Below are 19,195 nucleotides of genomic sequence, written 5' to 3' on the forward strand. Positions count from 1 at the left end.
GCTGCAGCAGGGTGCCACCAGGTCGTTCCACAGGTGCGACTAACCAGCGGTGGCAGCCAAGGTCGAGGTACAGAATTGGAATCCAGGCTCGAGGTCAAAGACAGGCAAGTAGTCAAGGCTGGCAGCAGAGATGCACGGTCACAGGTCATGTCCGAGGTCACAAAAGGAATACAGGTGAAGGACAAACGGGAACACAGGGAACTCACAAGGGAGCTTTCTCTAAAGCTTTTAGCTCAAAGATCAGGCGAGGAGTGATGGGAGCCGCCGGTTTAAATAGAAACCCGGAAGTGGCCAGCGCTATTCAGAGGTGCGACACCCTAGGGAGCGGGGACGTGCACGCAGCCTAGCCAGGAAAGGAGATTGCAGAGTTAAGTGCGGACCAGGGTGGGGCGCAGCGCCGCGGAGAGGGGCACGGGTGTGCTCGCGATCTGTGACATGGATCACAGGGGCACCTGTGACAGTACCCATTTCAGCCTCCCCCTTTTCTTGGTCCCAAGAAATTTCTTGTGGAGGCAATGGTCCAGAATATTTCCAGAATAATTTCTCTCTGTGGGAGAAGAAGTTTTGGAAAAGAAAGAGTTCGGCCCTTAGACCCTTTCTGGGTGAGCACTGCTCCAGCTCACACGGAGGATGCACCCACCTTTAGATGAAAGGGTTTCTCAGCGTCAGGCCTAGTGAGAACAGGAGCCGGGGAAAAGGCGGATTTAAACCTGGATAAGGCCTCTTCTGCTGCAGGGGGCCAGGCACGGTGATTGGCACCTTTCTTGGTAAGCGCCACAATGGGAGACACCAGAGTGGAAAAGTCCTGAAAAAACTGCAGATAATAGTTTGCAAAACCCATGAACCTTTGTATGGCTCGTAGACCTTCTGGCCGTGGCCACTGTAGAACTGCAGACAGTTTAGCAGGATCCATATGGAGACCTCTATCGGAGATAATGTAGCCAAGGAAAGGTAGGCTGCGCTATTGAAACTGACATTTATCAAGCTTTGCGTAGAGATGATTAGCCCCTAGCCGGCCAAGAACTTGACGTATGTGTGATTGATGGGTCTCGAGGTTTGGAGAATACACCAAGATGTCGTCCAGGTAGACCACTTCACACGTATACAGAAGGTCCCTGAAAATGTAATTCACAAACTCCTGGAAGACAGCAGGAGCATTACAGAATCCAAATGGCATCACTAAGTATTCAAAATGTCCATTCGTCTCCCTTGCTGATCCGGATGAGATTGTTGGCCCCACAAAGGTCCAGCTTGGAGAACACTTTAGAACCTTGCAGACGGTCAAAGAGCTCTGTAATCAACAGCAGGGGGTAGCAGTTTTTAACCGTGACCTTGCTCAGCCGCAATAGTCTATGCAGGGAGGCAGAGAGCCGTCCTTCTTGGTGACAGAAAAGAACCCTGCACCAGCCAGAGAGGAGGACTTGTGTATGAAACTTCTTTGAGAGCCTCTCAGTAGATCTGGGCGGCGGAGCCCCCACGAAGGTAATTTTAAGATTGGCGTTTAAAACAGCCGTGTTAATAAATTCCCCCCATGATCTTTTCATTAATGTTTTACATTCTACTGAAAGAAACACATGGACAAAGTGACCCTGAGCTTGTAAAAAGGCTTGCCATCAATTTATTCAGGATTACCCACAAACATATTCATTAAAAGTACATATCATGAATGAATATTGTCAAGTGCCGGCAAATTGAGTTTCAACTCATCGGCATGCCCTAATAGAATTCAATGAGGTGAAACTAAATTTGGTAGCACATAGCCAATCTAGTTGTTGAAATTCAATGAAGAAATATTGAGTACAGCACATAAATTGATAAACTGATATCAAGCCTTTTTACCAGCACAAAGTTACCGTACTATGTCCATTTCTTTCTATCATTAGCAGGGAAAATATATTGAGGAAAATAAGGTGCATTTAGGCAAAGGAAACCAGGGGATTTGATGTGTATTATCAGCCTGGGAGTCTAAAAGAGGTTGTTTATGGATTTAATAAACGGAAATGATAGAGGCTACGTGTAGATGTGCATCTGGTTATTTAATTTTATATATTTTTTATAACTATATTTTTATTGAAGTTTTAAACAATCAACAAGCATCAACAATAATCATAATGTAACATAATTATAAGGAGCAACAGGTAATCATTATTCCAGTAAGGTAATGTAACAGGGTCATGTCAGTTGGAAGAGACCTATTTATAGGGGGGGGGGGTATCCATCCCGATTAGTTGGGGTAACATCCCCAAAGAGTAGGAACAACCATCAGGAAAAAGAATTGAAGAGGGGGATCAGTCGACATGGTTATTTTATTTAGATATAAGTAGGGAAACATATTGCTAATCATCACTATCTCTTACATCACATTGTACTATTGCCAGAAAGTTTCACTCATAGCTATGAATTAAAAATGGAAAACGTAGTAATATAGCTTGTCGGAGGCAGGCCTGATGGATGGGTGATTCTGGGGCACAGGGTGACAGAGAAGTGATGTCACTGGATCAATACAGCAGCAGAATAGAGTTCAGGGCCAAGATTAGTGAGGTGACAGCTCCTCTAGGCACGTAGTGAAACCGCTGGACACTTGAGATGATGCCATTATACTGTAAGTAGTACAATAGATGAAATAATGTACCACACTAAAGAAGAACATTCTTTGCCTAATGATATAAAGTCACAACCGGTAAGAACAGATCCCACTACAAGATTAGACATGAGACCAAGAAGAGAAGACTTCAAACCCCCCTAAAAATATAAAACTTTTCATTACACCTGTACAAAATTCTGAAATTGTAATTTCAGCGAATGCTGTAAAACTGAAGATTTAAAAAAATAAATGAATAGAAAAAAATAATAATAATAATTATGAGAGTAATGCTCTTATTAATGGATGAGGATGAAATCCGGCAATGGATGGATGAAGAAAGTAGGAGATTGTGTATATTGGAGGGTGATTGGGATAGTAGTGATAAAGGAAGATGTAAATAATGAAATAAAGATTGAAATAAAATATGAATGTGAAATGATGGTTAAAGCAAACCTTCCACCACGGATCTACCTATTAAGGTAGTCGGGTGGTAGGTGCCACTGTTGCATGTGAGGATAGCCCTTTTAAGGGCTAATCCTCACGTCCCCTGTATGTTTTTATAACTTTTATTCCCCTAATATGCTAATTTTCTAAAGAGGCTACTGGGACGTGGAGCTGAGGCTACACGGTCCGGCTGCTCCACACCCCAGTAGCCTCTTTGATCCTCCTACCCGCATATCTTTGGCAAGCAGCTACGAGGAGCTTCGCGCCCTTGTCTGCGAAGCTGGAGTAGCTCCGACTGTGCAGCCGGCTGACTGTGCAGCCGCGGGCCTGCGTACCGCCAGCTTTGCGGACAAGGGCGCTCAAGCTCCTCGCCATAGATATGTGGGTAGGAGGATCAAAGAGGCTACTGAGGTGTGGCAGCCACACCGTGTAGGCCTCAGATCCGGCTACTCCACTCCTTAGTAGCCTCTTTAGAAAATTAGCATATTAGGGCAATAAAAGTTATAAAACAATACAGGGGACATGAGGAATAGCCCTTAGAAGGGCTATCCACACATACAATAGAGGCACCTACCTCCCGATCTACCTTAATAGGTAGATCCGTGGTGGTAGGTTTCCTTTAAAAGGAGGATGAGAATGATAAATGCCACTTTGTAGTTTCTTGTTATGTTATAGAAAGTGACCAATGCCATCTTCCATAATACTCCACTAAGGTGAGGGGTGTATAGGGAAGTGTCAGGAACTTGGTGGATGACATAGTGCTACCTGTAAGCACCGGGTATCATCCTTTAATACCCCTTTGTTGAATGCCCGGGTAAAGATGCCTATCATCTATCTCTTGCCTATATATCTATCATCTATCTGTCTAGTTATTTATGTCCTATAATTTTTCTATTTCCTATCCATATTTCTTTCTTTCTGACCATTTATCTATCTAGTCTATTTATATTCTATCTCTATTCTACTGTATCTGCCTATCTCTCATATCTCTCTTCTATCATCTATCTATCTATATATAATCTACTTTATATTTATGCATCTATAAATCTATATCATCTTTCATATTAAACTTCTATCAATATACCTATCTATCTCCTATAAAATCCTCCTACAGTCCCATTTTACACCTACCTTGCTCTGGTAGTCTTGGGACACTGCGGCCGATCAGTGGACTCATTAGACCCCAGTGATGTCACCAAGGCCTCCTGAGACTGTAGATTGGCCTCAGAAATCCTGTGCCCATTTCCAGTACAGCTGGGAGTGTCAGCAGTGAGTTCACCCCTTGGGAGTTTTCAGAAATTTTGGAAAAACACTAAAAAATTAAAAGAAAACACTATACAAAAAAAGGAAACAGTACTCACTGTGTTCTTCTGAGCTACCATATCCTAAAAAATAAAAACAAAATACTTCAGCCAAAATTAAAAATAGGGGCAATACAATCTAAAACACTCTTCTGGACATGGACATGGATCTCTAACACAGGAGGAGATCCTCTTTTCTTCATCTTCTGTTGATCTAGTCACCCCTAAGGGCTTTCACACAGAACTTTATATGATACTATGTTTAAGAAAGTGAGTTTGTACTGAACATTCATTATGACAAATACTGCAACATAGTTCATCTCTTCATACAGAGAGGATCGTATGAGCTTAAAAGCCTGAATAGCAATTTTCTTTACAGACACAAAGTACTGGCATATGAAGTACCTGAAAGTGGCAGTACATGACAGGATATGAGACAAAAAAGGGAAAACAAATCATTTTCCATTTCTGCTACAAAGGTATAGCAATAATTTGCTGCTGTAAAGAACATTACTTTTAAGGTTTTTAGAACAATAAAATCTTCCTAATAATTCCTCTTGCTCAACTGCATACACCCAGGTTTTATGTTGCTTTTACACACAATTTTTCATTTAGTACATTTTTAAAAATGGTCTGCACTGAAATGGTTGTAAAATGTCTTTGTTCTACGGTCAATATTACATCCACAAATCTCACCCGACTACAGTCTATTTGCTCAAACATATGACATCAAACACATATGACATACAACACCCATAGTTAAGTAAATTTGGGTCAAAATTTGCAGCTGTAATATGGAAACATTATGGGAGTTTGAATATGATCGCAAAGAGAGACTATCTCCTCCAAGCATTATAGTCTGATGGCAGTATGTTGTAGAGAAATTCACTGTGAGTTCAACCATATCTTTATTAATTGTGTCTATTATGCCATTTCTGAGATATTCCCAGAGTAATCCCTGTGCTAATGAGGCAGTCAGTGCACCCAGGCCATGCTCTCCTCACCTGGAGCACCGCTATCCTGCCTGGGCTACTCCACTCTCCATCAGATAAGCATGGAGTGAGTGTTTGAGGTGGGAATAGCAGTGCTCCAGGTGCTGAGGACACTGCCTGGGCATCGTAAACTCAAATAATTAATGTATGTTTGAAATCACAGTGAATCTCTCTACAACAATATAACACTTGTTGGAGGTAGTAGATTCCCTTTAAAAATGGACAAAACAATGTTTACCTTCAGAGATAATGATGTATCCGGGTCTGTATCATGATAAATAATAACATTATTTGCCATGTCGAAACTTTCTCGTACTCCAAGGTGGTAGAAAAGAGATGGTTGTCTTCCCACGTCACTCATGTCGACTACAGCAACATCTACAACAGGAAGATGTTTAATAATCGTCAGACATTATTCCATTGCATCCTCGAAAATGTATAGTAACGTGCAAATTTTATCTGACACCTATTCAAAACTTCCTAAACCATAGAGGAGTCAAATTTCTTTGCTAGTACAGTAGCTTGCTTCCTAGCCCTTGACCTTTAGTGTTAGGGTCCAGGGAGCCCTGTCAGTAAATTGCTGACAGGTCCTTGTGTCTACATGACTTCCTCACTAAGCCTTATTAATATACAGATGCATGTTGAATATGTTGTATAAAATACTGTTAGCTTAGCTTGCCATACACGACTCTTGCAGCGCTTGGGAGTCCACTAAACCTAGATTTACCTGTTCATCCTGGGCCAGTCAGAGCCTGATGCATTACATTTATAAGAAAGTAAAGGGTGCTTATATGTCATCTAGATAGCTAAGCTGATTGACAAAGGTAAGGCTGGAAAAATTCTAAGAAGGGATCCACACATCAAGTTATTTTTTTTTTATAACAGAGGCGGACTACCTCCTTTTTCAGATTAATGGTAACTCCATTTGCATCTACCCTTATTGCTAAGGTCGTTGGTGCCAATCCAGCTTAACCTGGGGCAATCGGTTTGTTCTTTGGCAACCAATTTCCTCTACACAGGTTACACAGGTAACTTCTTAATGCTGTACCAATAAAGCACCCAAGCTAAACCTCCACTCAGAGGTGTTGTTGTGCATGCCGTATTAGTCCCATAAAACTACCGTAGGGGGTCATCATCTTGCTCTTATATCTCCCTTATCTAGACGCCTAAGGGTTGCAATGTGTAAAAGTGTGGAAAGTAATACTGTATTGCAGAGTATTTAAAAAAAAACTGGAACAAGATTGTTAAAAAAAGCATCTGCATTGAATAGCGTAGCCGTGTTTTGTCTGTTAAAAAAAGAACAGCATGCAGCCTTTTTGTCAATGCTGTGCAAATAAACATTAAATGCAGATTTTACAAGACCTTTTTTACTTTTTTATAGATAGCTATGAAAAAAGAAAGTGCTCCCTATTCTAAAAACAGAGGACAGAGACCGGCTCCCCCAGCCATTAGGAATGATGGGAGGTGGTCACACATGAGAGCTCCACAAGTCGAGTATATGTACTTGGATGGGTTTTTTTTTTTTTAACTCCCACAGAAACAAATGGAAAGAGCCTCACATGCACAAAAGCATGATGTGTCCCTCCAATTCTGTTATTAGTAAATCCCATGCAGTATGTTGGAATACAAACATGTTGCATTACAAATATGTTTTCCAGGACGGGGTAAGGAAAACCACGCCTCTTTTAGCTACCTTGTAAGACAGCTCTCTTGACATCAATAATGACCTACAAGAGGCCTTATGACATGATGTGGGATTAAAACCAATCCAGTATATCTATTCCAAAAGGAACAGACTCCCATCTGTAGACAGCACTGTTTCAACCTGGTTGGGTCTCCCCAGTACAGCGTAGGGAACTGGTTTAGCAGAGTGAGAGGCTTGTAGCTAGGGTTTGGAAGTAAGAGTTCTCCTTAGTCTACATTCACACGATGTATGCCCGCCGTACCGTAGTACTTATTTGCATATTTTCTTAGAATCCCCTAGTGGAGCGTCAATGGCTATAAGTCTTCACACAATGGCCTTAATTGGCAGCTCTTACTTCCCAACATTAAAAATAAATACATTTAAGGAAAACATGTGTCATAAACATTTATTTTTATAGTATATACATTTTCTGATTAGAAATTCTGATATGTGCCAGGAAATGTGGGAAGATCTGCTTCTATAAAACAAAAAAGCTGCATTCATGATGTGTTACATTAAGATTTTATTTTATTCTAGTGGTCACAAATTCTTATAAATAGATGCACTTCCTTTGAGAAAATAAGTCAAAAATTCTTCCCAACAAATCTTGCAGACAGCCTGGGAATTGTTCTGAGGCAAAGAATGTTAACTAGAGCGGAGCAGTAGGATTTCTAAGTTGTAGGATGCAGTCACTGGAAGCATACTATGGATGCTGTTATACAGTATCTGTATTCGACAATCTAATATATAAAGCCGAGTGTATGTGTACATGCGTATGTACAGTTGTAATTTTAACCCGGCACTTTCTAAAATACACTTATTAACCACCATATACAGGAGCCAAGAGCTGCGGCTGTGGCAGTTAAAAGCTGAGCTGTGGTTGGTTACTGTAATGCCACAGGTCATTAATATGAGCTCTGCGCTTTGATTGGTTACTATAGGCAATGAGTATAAAACAACTTATGTGTGAGTTAGGAAGAGATTTATCAGAAATGTCTGAGGCAAAACTGTTCCAGTTGCTCATGGAAACCAATCAGGGATCAGCTATAATTTTATAAACAGCTGTTCAGAAATGAAACCTAAGCTATGATTGGTTCTGCTCTCAAACACTTGTGACAAATCTCCCCATAGACTAAGTGACCATCGTAGACGAAGCTCAGAGACGATTACCAAAAGAGATGGTCAGAGACGGTTACTGAAAAGAGATTGTCACTGAAAGGAACGGTCAGAGACGGTCTCTGAAAGGGGCGGTTAGAGACAGTCAGTGAAAGGGACGGTCAAAGATAGGCACTGAAAGAGACGGTCAGGGAGACAGTCCAGAAAGAGAGATATATACATATATATAAAATATTTTTTGTTAACCCATTCTATTTTGTCATAGCAAACAGCTGTTATTTCCTATACCGGGCAGTGCCGGGATCTAGAGCTAGGTGTGTATGTGTGTATGAGATGAGCCAATTTGAAGTATGCGTTTAGGTGCACCACGTGTGACTCGGACACAATGGACACTATGGAAAGAATCTCTGCTCTACAGTTTTTGGTGCAGTTTCACACTGCCATGAATAGAGGATCGTGAAACAACAGCACATGCCCAAAATTCATGTTTGTGTGCGTGAATGCTGATTTTTAATCAAAATTAAAACACTTGCAACGCCATGAATTCCCAGCCTTGTGGCAGCATTCTGATTAGTATTTTGCATCAATCTTTGAAAGTCAAAGATAAGATAAATTACACTAATCTTTTTGACTTACAAATATTGATGGAAAAAATTACCAGAATAGTGGCCCAAAGGTATAGTACATGCACAAGGATGCAGACTCTGCACCTGCTGTGCATGTGAAATGTGTGCTGTAATCCAGATTTAGGTGCAGGAAGCATTCCCTTACTACCACTGAGTGTAGACAGCTCCACTGCAAACATACGGCAGAGAGTTGACATGTACGTGGTTAGTAGTGAATTCACATTGATTGTACAGTGACTTGAATCCATACAGGATGCACCAACATCTATTTTTACCAAATATCTGAAAAGTTCTTTGCCTGTCCCCTTCCCCCTTATCAGTCCCCAACATGAAGGCAGAACGAAAACCCCTCCCCCACACCCATCTACCAATTTCCTTCCTTATTACAACCAGACAACCCTGCATTACATAATCTCTCATTTTCCAATATTTTCAGACTCTGCATTTTACTGTACAGAAATTGTGTGGACTGTTTAATATAGAAGAACCTAATACAGAAGGAGAAGGTGATTCTAATGTAACGTAACTGAGGCGGTGTGATGCAAACCTCATAGACCTAATTATGTATCATCTGTGACAGCACAGGGCTCTGCTATTACCACACTGCTGGCATCTGTGGCATGTCATGAACTGCCCAGTGTGAACCACTCACCTCTTTACTGGTAGAAACCCAGTTGTGGAAGTTCTACAGAGAATTTTTTTTTTCAGGGCTTATTATGTATTATGTGTACTGCTTCTACATTCATGATACTACATTATCTCAACAAAGACGAAAAGCGTTTCCTTTTCATTCCCAAAGACACTGAAAAGTTAATTTGCATAAAGATAAAAACTGAAATTTCTTGAAAATGACAAAAGAATTGAACAGGAAACAGGAAACAGGAAAACTATGTCTGGGAAGCTAATAAAGTGTCCAACAAAATGCTGGTTTTACATGTGGGTGGATTTTGGAGCTGGCCGACCCCCTTCAGGATAACAGAATAACTTAATAGGCACAAATTTTATTTATTTTTTTTTTCCTATTACAAATTTTGCACATATATGAACAAATGGATAACCATCCCCCAACAATCCAGAGGACAGGGGCCCATTCTCAGTAATGGGTGGAGCAGCACTCCCATTCACTAACAATTTGGGTCCCAGTAAAAGCCAAGCAGTGTGCCGATTGCTCAACGTCTATTCTCATGACTAGTGGGGGGTCCCAGAAGTAGGATTGATTGAACAGAGGATATCAATAAAACATTTTTAGTACCACAAGTTAATGTGATCCTATAGAGCAGTGATGGCGAACCTTTGGCACGGGTGCCAGAGGTGGCAATCTGAACCCCTTCTGTTGGCACCCAGGCTGTCACCCTAGGATAGATTCATCAGACAGGACCAAAATATTCCTGCAGTTCTCAATGTTATTTTAAGGTGACACATCCTTGACTGATTGGAAATGCAGGAAGAGTGAGAAAGTCAAGATTATCTTTTGAGGTCCCCTTTCTGGCCCCATGATTCTTCTTGTACAGAGAGACACTGGAGAGAAGCTACAATAATGTCCGAATTTGTCCTCCTGCTTTCAACTATATTGGTGGCCTCAGGGGGCCAATATGATTGAATGCTGTGGAAGAACAAGGAGCAATAAGTTACTGTTTAAGTTGTCATGTTGGCACTTCATGGTAAATAAGTAGGATTCGGTTGTAATTTGGGCACCCGGTCTCTAAAAGGTTCGCCATCAGTGCTATAGAGGTTCATTGTTCTATTCCACCAAAAGCTGACACAATCTAATAGGTTAAACTCAGATGGTGACATGAGCTCCTTCCAGAGGCACCTTGATAATAAACAGGCAGCACACAAGAACATTTGGGTGGTATAAGTACAACATTATTGCATGTCACCAAGTCTTCTGTCCATGACATTTAAATGGTTAAACAGACATGATCCTGAGGCTACAACATTTTCCAGAGAGACAGATTACAACAAACCTCAAATTGCTCAACTGTGTCTACATAACTAGACTGACCCTCTTCATGGGGCCACCAATTACAATCTAGAACAGAGTAGGCTTTTTTGCACAAATAATTTAAAAATCTCAGATGGTCAGAGAATAAACCAATGTGTTTTGTGTGTGAGAAGTGAGTGTCATCTGCCATTGCAGCCAGGGTACGGTGTCAGTGATGTCTGCACTAAGGAACATAGGCGAAAAGCCAGGGGAATGCCTGAAAGAGTCATACATTTAGCATGGTTGTGGAACAAAAGTATGAACACAACGGGCTCTTTTGGCATTAAACACAATTAGATTTTCAATAGCTCATCAATGAGAGCTTACATAGACTATGTGCGCTTAGATGGTAAAATACATAAGTTAAAGGCCCTTAAAAGGGCTAGTGACTAATACAAACATTTTCTGTGTAGGTGCTGGGACTTCCTGTGAAGTACCGTGTCCGTCTGACTTTCGAGGGGTGATGAAGGCCATACAGTTATTACTGTATATATGTCCCTTCCATGATAACCATTTGCAGTTTGAAGGATGTGCCAAGGACATCCGCGTGAAATGTGGTTATCAAGGAGGGGGTATGAATACAGTAAGGACTGCACAGCCTCCTCCATGACATAAAGTTTGAGGGACTTTAACTCATGTCTTTTGCTATCTGGGCACACATTGGGGCATATTTACTTACCTGGTCCCTGCGCGATCCACGAGGTGCTTTTTCCGATGAGGATGAAGTGTACCATGCCCCGAGATCCTGCATGTGTCGCTCAGGTCCGCCGGAGTTCACCTTCTTCTTTCTGGTGTATGTGAGTGCATGGCTTGCGACACAATTTGAATTCTAAATCCTGCGCTTAGTCTGAATCAGTAGGGTTGACTGACGGCCACCCCCCCCCCATTTGTGTTGCATGAAAGTCAGCAGTTGCGCCAAAATCTGATCACGTGTGCCAAAAAACCCTCTTAAATGAGGCGCAAAACGGAAGTAATTGGGAAACCCGACGGAAATGCGGTCCGCGGACCCTTAGTAAATGTGCCCCATTGTCTGTATATGCTCTCATTGATAAGCCATTTAAAATCTATTTTTCCAAAATGCTATAGGAGACTGTTGCGCTCATACCTTTGTACCACAGCTATGCTAAATCTCACAGTAATGACTGCACGGCCTCCTCCATCTGCAGGAAGCCAACAGGACACATAAAGTCACAGGAAGTCCTGATGATGACAACCATTTTACCATAGTAAGGTAACCGTGTAAATTTTTATGGGATGGCCATAAAAATAAATTTTTAATTTTTAAAGGGATGGCCACTAACAGTTTTGACCATACAAAGATGCAGACAATGGTGGATATTTATCAGGGCCTCTGTGCCACTTCAGTGGCTTAGAATCCCTGAGATAATTGCAAATGCTAGCGAGGAGCATTACTGTCCTCACACCTGCGCACTCGCTGCTTTATTTTTACGCCAGGCAGGGCTTAGAATACATATGTCTATGGCATGCCATGATCCATTTTATTAATAGACACTTCTACATACTTAGTGCAGGTAACAGGGGGTGTAACTACAGTGATAGAAGACACAGCAGCTGCCATGGGGCCCATAGTGTCAGGAGGCCCCAGCATCACACCTCACGCACTAAAAAATGAAGGGTATGCACTATTTTATACATAAATATTATGCTGCACACTGTATACCATAAAATGTATATAACAGCGAACATTTTCCACAGAACATAGAACAGTACATAGCCCGAATCGGTACTATGAACATGAATGTCGGGGGAGAGGGAGGGGACATCAGAAATAGGGATCTCTCATCTCTAATTCCTGCGGTGTACTTTCCTCATGTGATCCAGGTCATGAGCTACTGGGATAGATCTGTGAATATATCAGTGTATATATCAGTACCTAAATGTGTGTGCATAAGTGTATGTATGTAGTGAATAGATGTGGATGCAATAATCTTTTGTGCAAGCATTGATAAAGTGATAAAATGATACAAATGTGCACTACCTCAAAACATAAAAGAAACATGTATCATTGTATTTCCGCTCTTTTGTTTTCTTCTATCGAAACACTTGTGTGTTCTTATATATCTCAGTCTGAGATACTTAAAAACATGTGTTTTGTTTTTATTGTGTATTAAGTTGCACATTTTTTTATTTTTTGTGACATTTTAGACACACTTGTGGAAGTAAGAAGGGGTCAGTTGTACTTCGATTTGTGCCTAAAATGTTCTCAAAAATAAAGGGTAAAGAGGGTGTCTTGTAAAGATACATAAGCAACACAGCAATACAAAATGTGCACATACTCTCAAAAAAACACAAAAGAAAAATTAAAAAAATGTGCAGAAAGAAACACAAGTCAAAATAAAGATACATGTCCCCCATAGTTTTGTTTTGGTTTTTACTTGAGTTCGTTTTTTAGTAATTTGTACCAAAATAATTAAAGAGGACCTGTCACCCCGAAAATTACCCCCACAAAATGTGCCCCTCATACTCCTCACCCCAGACCCTTTCTCCCCAGACAGTTTTTTAAAAAATTTATTTGTGTTAAATTGCTTTAAAGCGATCCGACCTCTTACTAAATAAGAGGTCGGATTCTCCTATGTTGTGCCGGGCAGTCGGCCTTATTCATTAGGGGGCCGGCTGACACACCCCCTCCACGCCCCCTGTCTGCGGGGACCTGTAGGAGAAGCCGGCAACATTGCATGGAGAAGCCGCCACAAGATAGGAGAATCTGACCTCTTATTTAGTAAGAGGTCGGATCGCTTTAAAGCAATTTAACACAAATACATTTTTTTTAAAAACTGTCTGGGGAGAAAGGGGCTGAGGTGAGGAGTATGGAGGGGGCACATTTTGTGGGGGTCATTTTCGGGGTGACAGGTTCTCTTTAAACATTGTACAAGGTCCTGAACATCTGCCGTGAAGTGTTACTCCACTTTCCATGACATCTCCATACTGAAGTAATACTGCGACAATTTAAGACATTTGTGTAAAATGTTGACACTGATAAATCTAGTTTATATCAAGTGCAGTGAGCAACATAAAAATTGCTACATATTCAAAATGTTTACATAAATAAGCCCACAAACTCACTATATTTTATTTTTCTATTTTTGGTTCTGTGCCGGAGAGCTCGGTGACGTCACCAGCTCTCCAGCACTTCATCCGTGCCCAAGTGCGGTGCGCCGAGTTATAAGTTAATATAACTTATAAATCGGCGATAGGGGCTTTGTTCTCCTAACAAAAATATGAGCTGGTGCCATGTATATGTGTGTAAAACCTACCACTTTTAAGTGGTAGGTTTCCTTTAAAGGAAACCTACCATTTCAAAATGGCCATTTAGACCTAAACATACCTTTACCTTGGGGTATGTTAGCTGATGCTGGAGGTGGTCTTGTTAAGGCAGATAAATCCGCAGTGTCGCCAAAAAAATCTATTTTTACACTAATCAAATTACCCCATTCGGCGCACCAGGACGCTCAGCGCTTGGTCACGATCATAAGAATGCACGCGCCTTGCATGTTTGAAACTGTTCCCCCCACCCTCCCTCCCTTGCTACCAAGAGCCGGTAACGTCACCGAGCTCTCGGACACTGTATCTTCATTACACACGGCTGTCCGCTTTGTATTGCGGAGGTACGAAATTAAGATACAGTGCGCATGCGCCAGTGCTTTCCGAGAGCTCGGTGACGTCACCGGCTCCTCGGGAGCAAGGGAGAGAGGGTAGGGGGAACAGTTTTACACACGCAAGGCGCATGCATTCTTATGATCGTGACCAAGCGTCCTGGTGCGACGAATGGGGTCATTTGATTAGTGTAAAAATAGATTTTTTTGGAGAAAATGCGGATTTATCTGCCTTAACAAGACCACCTCCAGCATTAGCTTACATACCCCAAGGTAAAGGTATGTTTAGGTCAAAATGACCATTTTGAATTCGTAGGTTTCCTTTAAAATTAGCCTATGCTACCCATGTATTAGAAGACATCTCCTTCAAGGTGAACTCATTATAAGCTCCTTGATGTACATTTTAGTTGCTTTTACATAAGTCAGATTTCCAGCAGACATGTAACAAGCTGAGACATGCCTTCTATAAGCCACAGAGAGCTCGGTATGTAATGTACACCCACACTAATCATCCCTCCAGACAAATAGGAGAAAAAACCATGGAACTGAAATATAATTAAATGTGAACTAATACAGTTGGTACAGAAAGTATTCAGACCCCTTTAAATTTTTCACTCTTTGTTTCATTGCAGCCAATTGGTAAGATCAAAAAAGTTCTTTTTTTGCTCATTAATGTACACTCTGCACCCCATCTTGACACAAAATACCAGAAATGTAGATATTTTTGCTAATTTATTAAACAAGGAAAAGTGAAATATTACATGGCCATACGTATTTAGACCCTTTGCGCAGTATTAAGGTGAGGCACCTCTTGAACTAGTACAGCCATGAGTTTTCTTAGGAATGAACCAACAAGTATTTCACACCTGGATTTGGACATCCTTTGCCATTTTTCCTTGCAGATCCTCTCCAGTTCCCTCAGGTTGGATGGTGAACAATGGTGGACAGCCCAGAGATACTCAATTGGGTTTATGTCCGGGCTCTGGCTGGGCCAGTCAGGAATAGTCACATAGTTTTTCTGAAGCCTCTGCTTTGTTATTTTAGCTGTCTGCTTAGGGTCATTGTGTTGTTGGAAGGTGAACCTTTGTCCCAGTCTGAGGTCCAGAGCACTCTGGAAGAGGTTTTCATCTGAGATATCTCTATACTTGGCTGCATTTACAGTCGCCCTGTCTCTGCAGCTGAAAAACACCCCCACAACATAAAGTTGCAGGATTGTTTTGTCCACGCATACCGCTTAGAATGAACACAAAAAAGTTCAATCTTCGTCTCATCAGACCAGAGAATCTTATTTGTCATCGTCTGGGAGTCCTTCATATGTTTTTTGCTAACTGTATGAAGGCGTCCATATGTCTTGCACTGAGAAGAGGCTTCCATCGGCACTCTCTGCTGTAAAGCCCTCACTGGTGAAGGGTGAACTGGTAGTTCACTTTGAGGGATCTCCAATCTCCCTACTGCATCTCTGGAGCATGTCCACAGGGATCTTGGTGTTCTTCTTTACGTCTCTCACCAAGGCTCTTCTCTCACTAATGCTTAGTTTGGCTTTTGACCAGGTCAAGGAAGAATTGTGGTTGCCCTAAACTTCTTCCATTTAAGGATTATGAAGGACACTATGCTCTTAGGAATCTTGAGTGCTGCAAAAATTATTTTCTAACCTTTGTCAGATATGTACCTTAACACAATTCTGTCTGAGGTCCTTGGGCATTTCTTTAGACCTCATGATTCTTATGTGCTTTGACATGCACTGTGTGCTGTGAGGTCTTAAATAGATAGGTCAAGTCTAGTCTGTTTAATTAAACAAAGCTGGACTCCAATGAAGGAGTAGATCCAAGTAAGATCAGAAGGAAATGGACAGCATGTTAGTTAAATATGAGGGTCACAGCAAAGAGTCTGAATACTTAACCGTGTGATATTTCAGTTTTTGTTGTTAAATAAATTAGCAAAAATTACTAGATTTTTGTTTTCTTTCTCTCAAGATTGGGTGCAGAGTGTACATTAATGAGAAAAAAACCCTTTTTTGATCTTACCAATTGGATGCAATGAAATAAAGAGTGTCAAGTTTAAAGGGGTCAGAATACTTTTTGCACCCACTGTAGTCCATTAGAATAGCAATTTATCATACAAAAGCTTGTAGTACAGCGCTGAGCCAATGCTAGTTCCGCTCTGCACCGGAGCCGAGCCGGCATCGGGAGGCGCGGGGTGTCAGCGGTAATATACCGCGGACAAACTTGGGTAACACCCAAGTCGAGTCAGATTGAGCTCTTGGGTGTTTAACACGTTAAATTCCGCAGTCAGCACGACCGCAGCAATTAATGTGCCTGCCAGGGGTCTCTGCCCCATGATTGCCGCTCCCCCCCAATTCCACAAAAAATGCAATAAAAAGTGATCAAAAAAAATATGTACTCCAGAATGATACTGTTGCAAAGTACAGGTCCAGCAAAAAACAAACCATCAATCAGCTCTGTAGACAAAAAAGTAAAAATGTTAAGCCACTTGGACAGCGAATCAAGAATGATAGATTTTTCCCCACATTAGGGTTTTATTTGGCAAATTTTGTAAAACATAATAAAAAATCTGCAAAGCCTGGTATTCCTGTAATCGTATTGACTCATAGAATAAAGAGAACATGATTATTAGGCTATACGGGGAACAAGTAACAGCCACATGTCGTGGGTCTCTGTACTTGTGAAACTTGTTAAAATTTCATTCAAAACAGTAATTATCCCCAAAATAGTAAATTCTGAAAATACGGAAACCGATATTCGATTTGTAAGCCGCGTGACGTTAAAGTATCCAAACATTTCAAAAATGATGAAAATGTAAAGAAGACATATGGGAACTGTTATTCAGCAACTTATTTAGGTGGTAAATCTATCTGCCTGAAAACGTGGTGATTTTGAATTTCGAAAATGGCAATTTTTTTTTTAAATTCATAAATTCTTCTTTTTTTTGTAAATAAACTCAAAACTTACCAGTCCTAATTTACCACTAAACTGAAGTACAACATGAGGAAAAAACTATCTCATAATCGCTTTGATGAATAACAGTGTTCAAAAGTTATAACCATAAAAAACGACGCAGGTCAGAAATCAAAAATTGGGTCTGAGCCTTAAGCTATAAACTGGCTGCGTCCTAAAGTGGTTAAGGCCTCAGTTGACATTGGCGTTGACAATGTGCATCACTATTTAGAGTTATATATAAATGAATAAAATAAAGCAAACTGCAACCTTTTTTTCCATTTGCAAATAGCAAATCCATGATAGAAGGAGACATTGGGGGATATTTATCATACGCTGGCGCTCGTGCCTGGGCTGCCAGTAGCGCAACGTTTATCCACGCCAGGCAGGGCCTGGCGTAGAAAAAAACGCAACCGGCGACTTTTCACGTTTGAAAAGTCGCCGGCAGCAGCGAGTGCGCAGGCGCGGGGACAGTAACGCCCCGCGCCGGCCCACTCCAGTCCGGCCGCGCCCCCCGCTCGGCCGGCCGCGCCCCCCCCTTCACGCCCCACTGGCGTGAAGGTGGCGGATTGGGGAAAATAATCGCAAAAGCTAGCAATAAGCTATCATTTGCGATTATTTCAGGGCCTCTGCGCCACTGGCGGTGCGCAGTGGTCCTGATAAATATCCATCATTGCCTGCAAGTCTATTGAGAGTAATTGTGAACAGGACATCCATTTACCATCAGTATAAGGTGTCCAACATTCTCTTATATAGTATAACGTAAGAAAAGATTAAACATCACTAGGTTTGCTGTGGACTTTCTTGTGATGAGCCAGAATATTAATTTGTATCTTTATGCTATTGATGTAAAAGTTATTACTCTAAGGCTCCTTTCACACTTGCGTTGCAGATCACGACTGTGTGACGCTGCAGATTTATCATACTGAAAATCTGAGTGTGAAATCTGCAGGAATACCGTAGGTGTGTGGAGGCACCTTGAGGGGTCTCTCACAGGATAACAGAAAACCGCAACAGAAAAAAGTCAATGCCTAAAATTAAGAAAGGCAAAAACAACTTATTTTCTCTCCTTATTTTGTCTCTTTAGTTAAATGTGCTCTTAAAATTGCAAATCAATTCCAAAATAAACTGTTAAAATAATTTTTCTTTTCTGTGCGAGCAATTTTGATACTTGATATGTTTAGTCCTGAGGGAATACAACGCCTATGGCAAATTTAAATAGGCAGAGCTTTTTTTTATTAAATTGTGTATGTATATTTGTCTTGCTTCTTTTTGTTTTAATGTTACAAGGTAAAACAAAACTGTATTGTGACAATGGTTACCGGCAGAATTCATCTTCTAAGTCCTCTATTAAATAACACTTGTGCTGTAAATGTATGCTTTGCATTTACAATAGCCTTTTTTGCATCTCAGGGCTTCTGGTCAGCAGCACCCCTAGTGGTCAGGTGAAGTTATAGCTTTGTCATGTATAAATAAAATCAAAGTCAAAACTTGTAAAAATCACTGAAGATGAGCTAAATTTATTCATACAATAATCCTCAAAATCCCCAATAGCTTATATTCTTAAATGAACTCTGTATATAAGATGCGGCTGATGACTGGTTCTAGCAGCAGCGTTTTTATTTATTAAATTATTTTATACCGTTCCCTTGTAAAGAATGGCTGTACCATTATACAAGCTCTTACACCTGTTTTACCCCCTCATCTTCATAGACCCTCACTCCTATTGTTCCATATGACTGTACTACTAAATGTAATATTTTATTTTGTATATGCCCCATATGATTTGTAAAGTGCTACAGAATATGATGGCACTATATATGTATAAAGACTATTTTTATTAAATCCAGCCAACAATTGGCAATTCAGCTGCATATAGCTTTAGATCTATGGAAT

At 41.0% G+C, this 19,195-nt stretch overlaps 1 protein-coding gene across 1 annotated transcript in view; it reads right to left on the bottom strand.

Moving 5' to 3' along the window:
• The window catches only part of MAP3K15 (mitogen-activated protein kinase kinase kinase 15), an 85,012-nt gene that overhangs the window by 49,320 nt on the left and 16,497 nt on the right, over nt 1-19,195 (bottom strand). The window contains exons 2-3 of the mRNA XM_072137955.1: nt 5,560-5,699; nt 4,390-4,413 (exon numbers count right to left, since the gene is read on the bottom strand). Of these exons, the coding sequence (XP_071994056.1) occupies nt 4,390-4,413; nt 5,560-5,699 (164 nt within the window). The remainder of the gene's footprint in view (nt 1-4,389; nt 4,414-5,559; nt 5,700-19,195) is intronic.

This window comes from Engystomops pustulosus, chromosome 2, assembly GCF_040894005.1.
Source record: "Engystomops pustulosus chromosome 2, aEngPut4.maternal, whole genome shotgun sequence".
Lineage (NCBI taxonomy): Eukaryota > Metazoa > Chordata > Amphibia > Anura > Leptodactylidae > Engystomops > Engystomops pustulosus.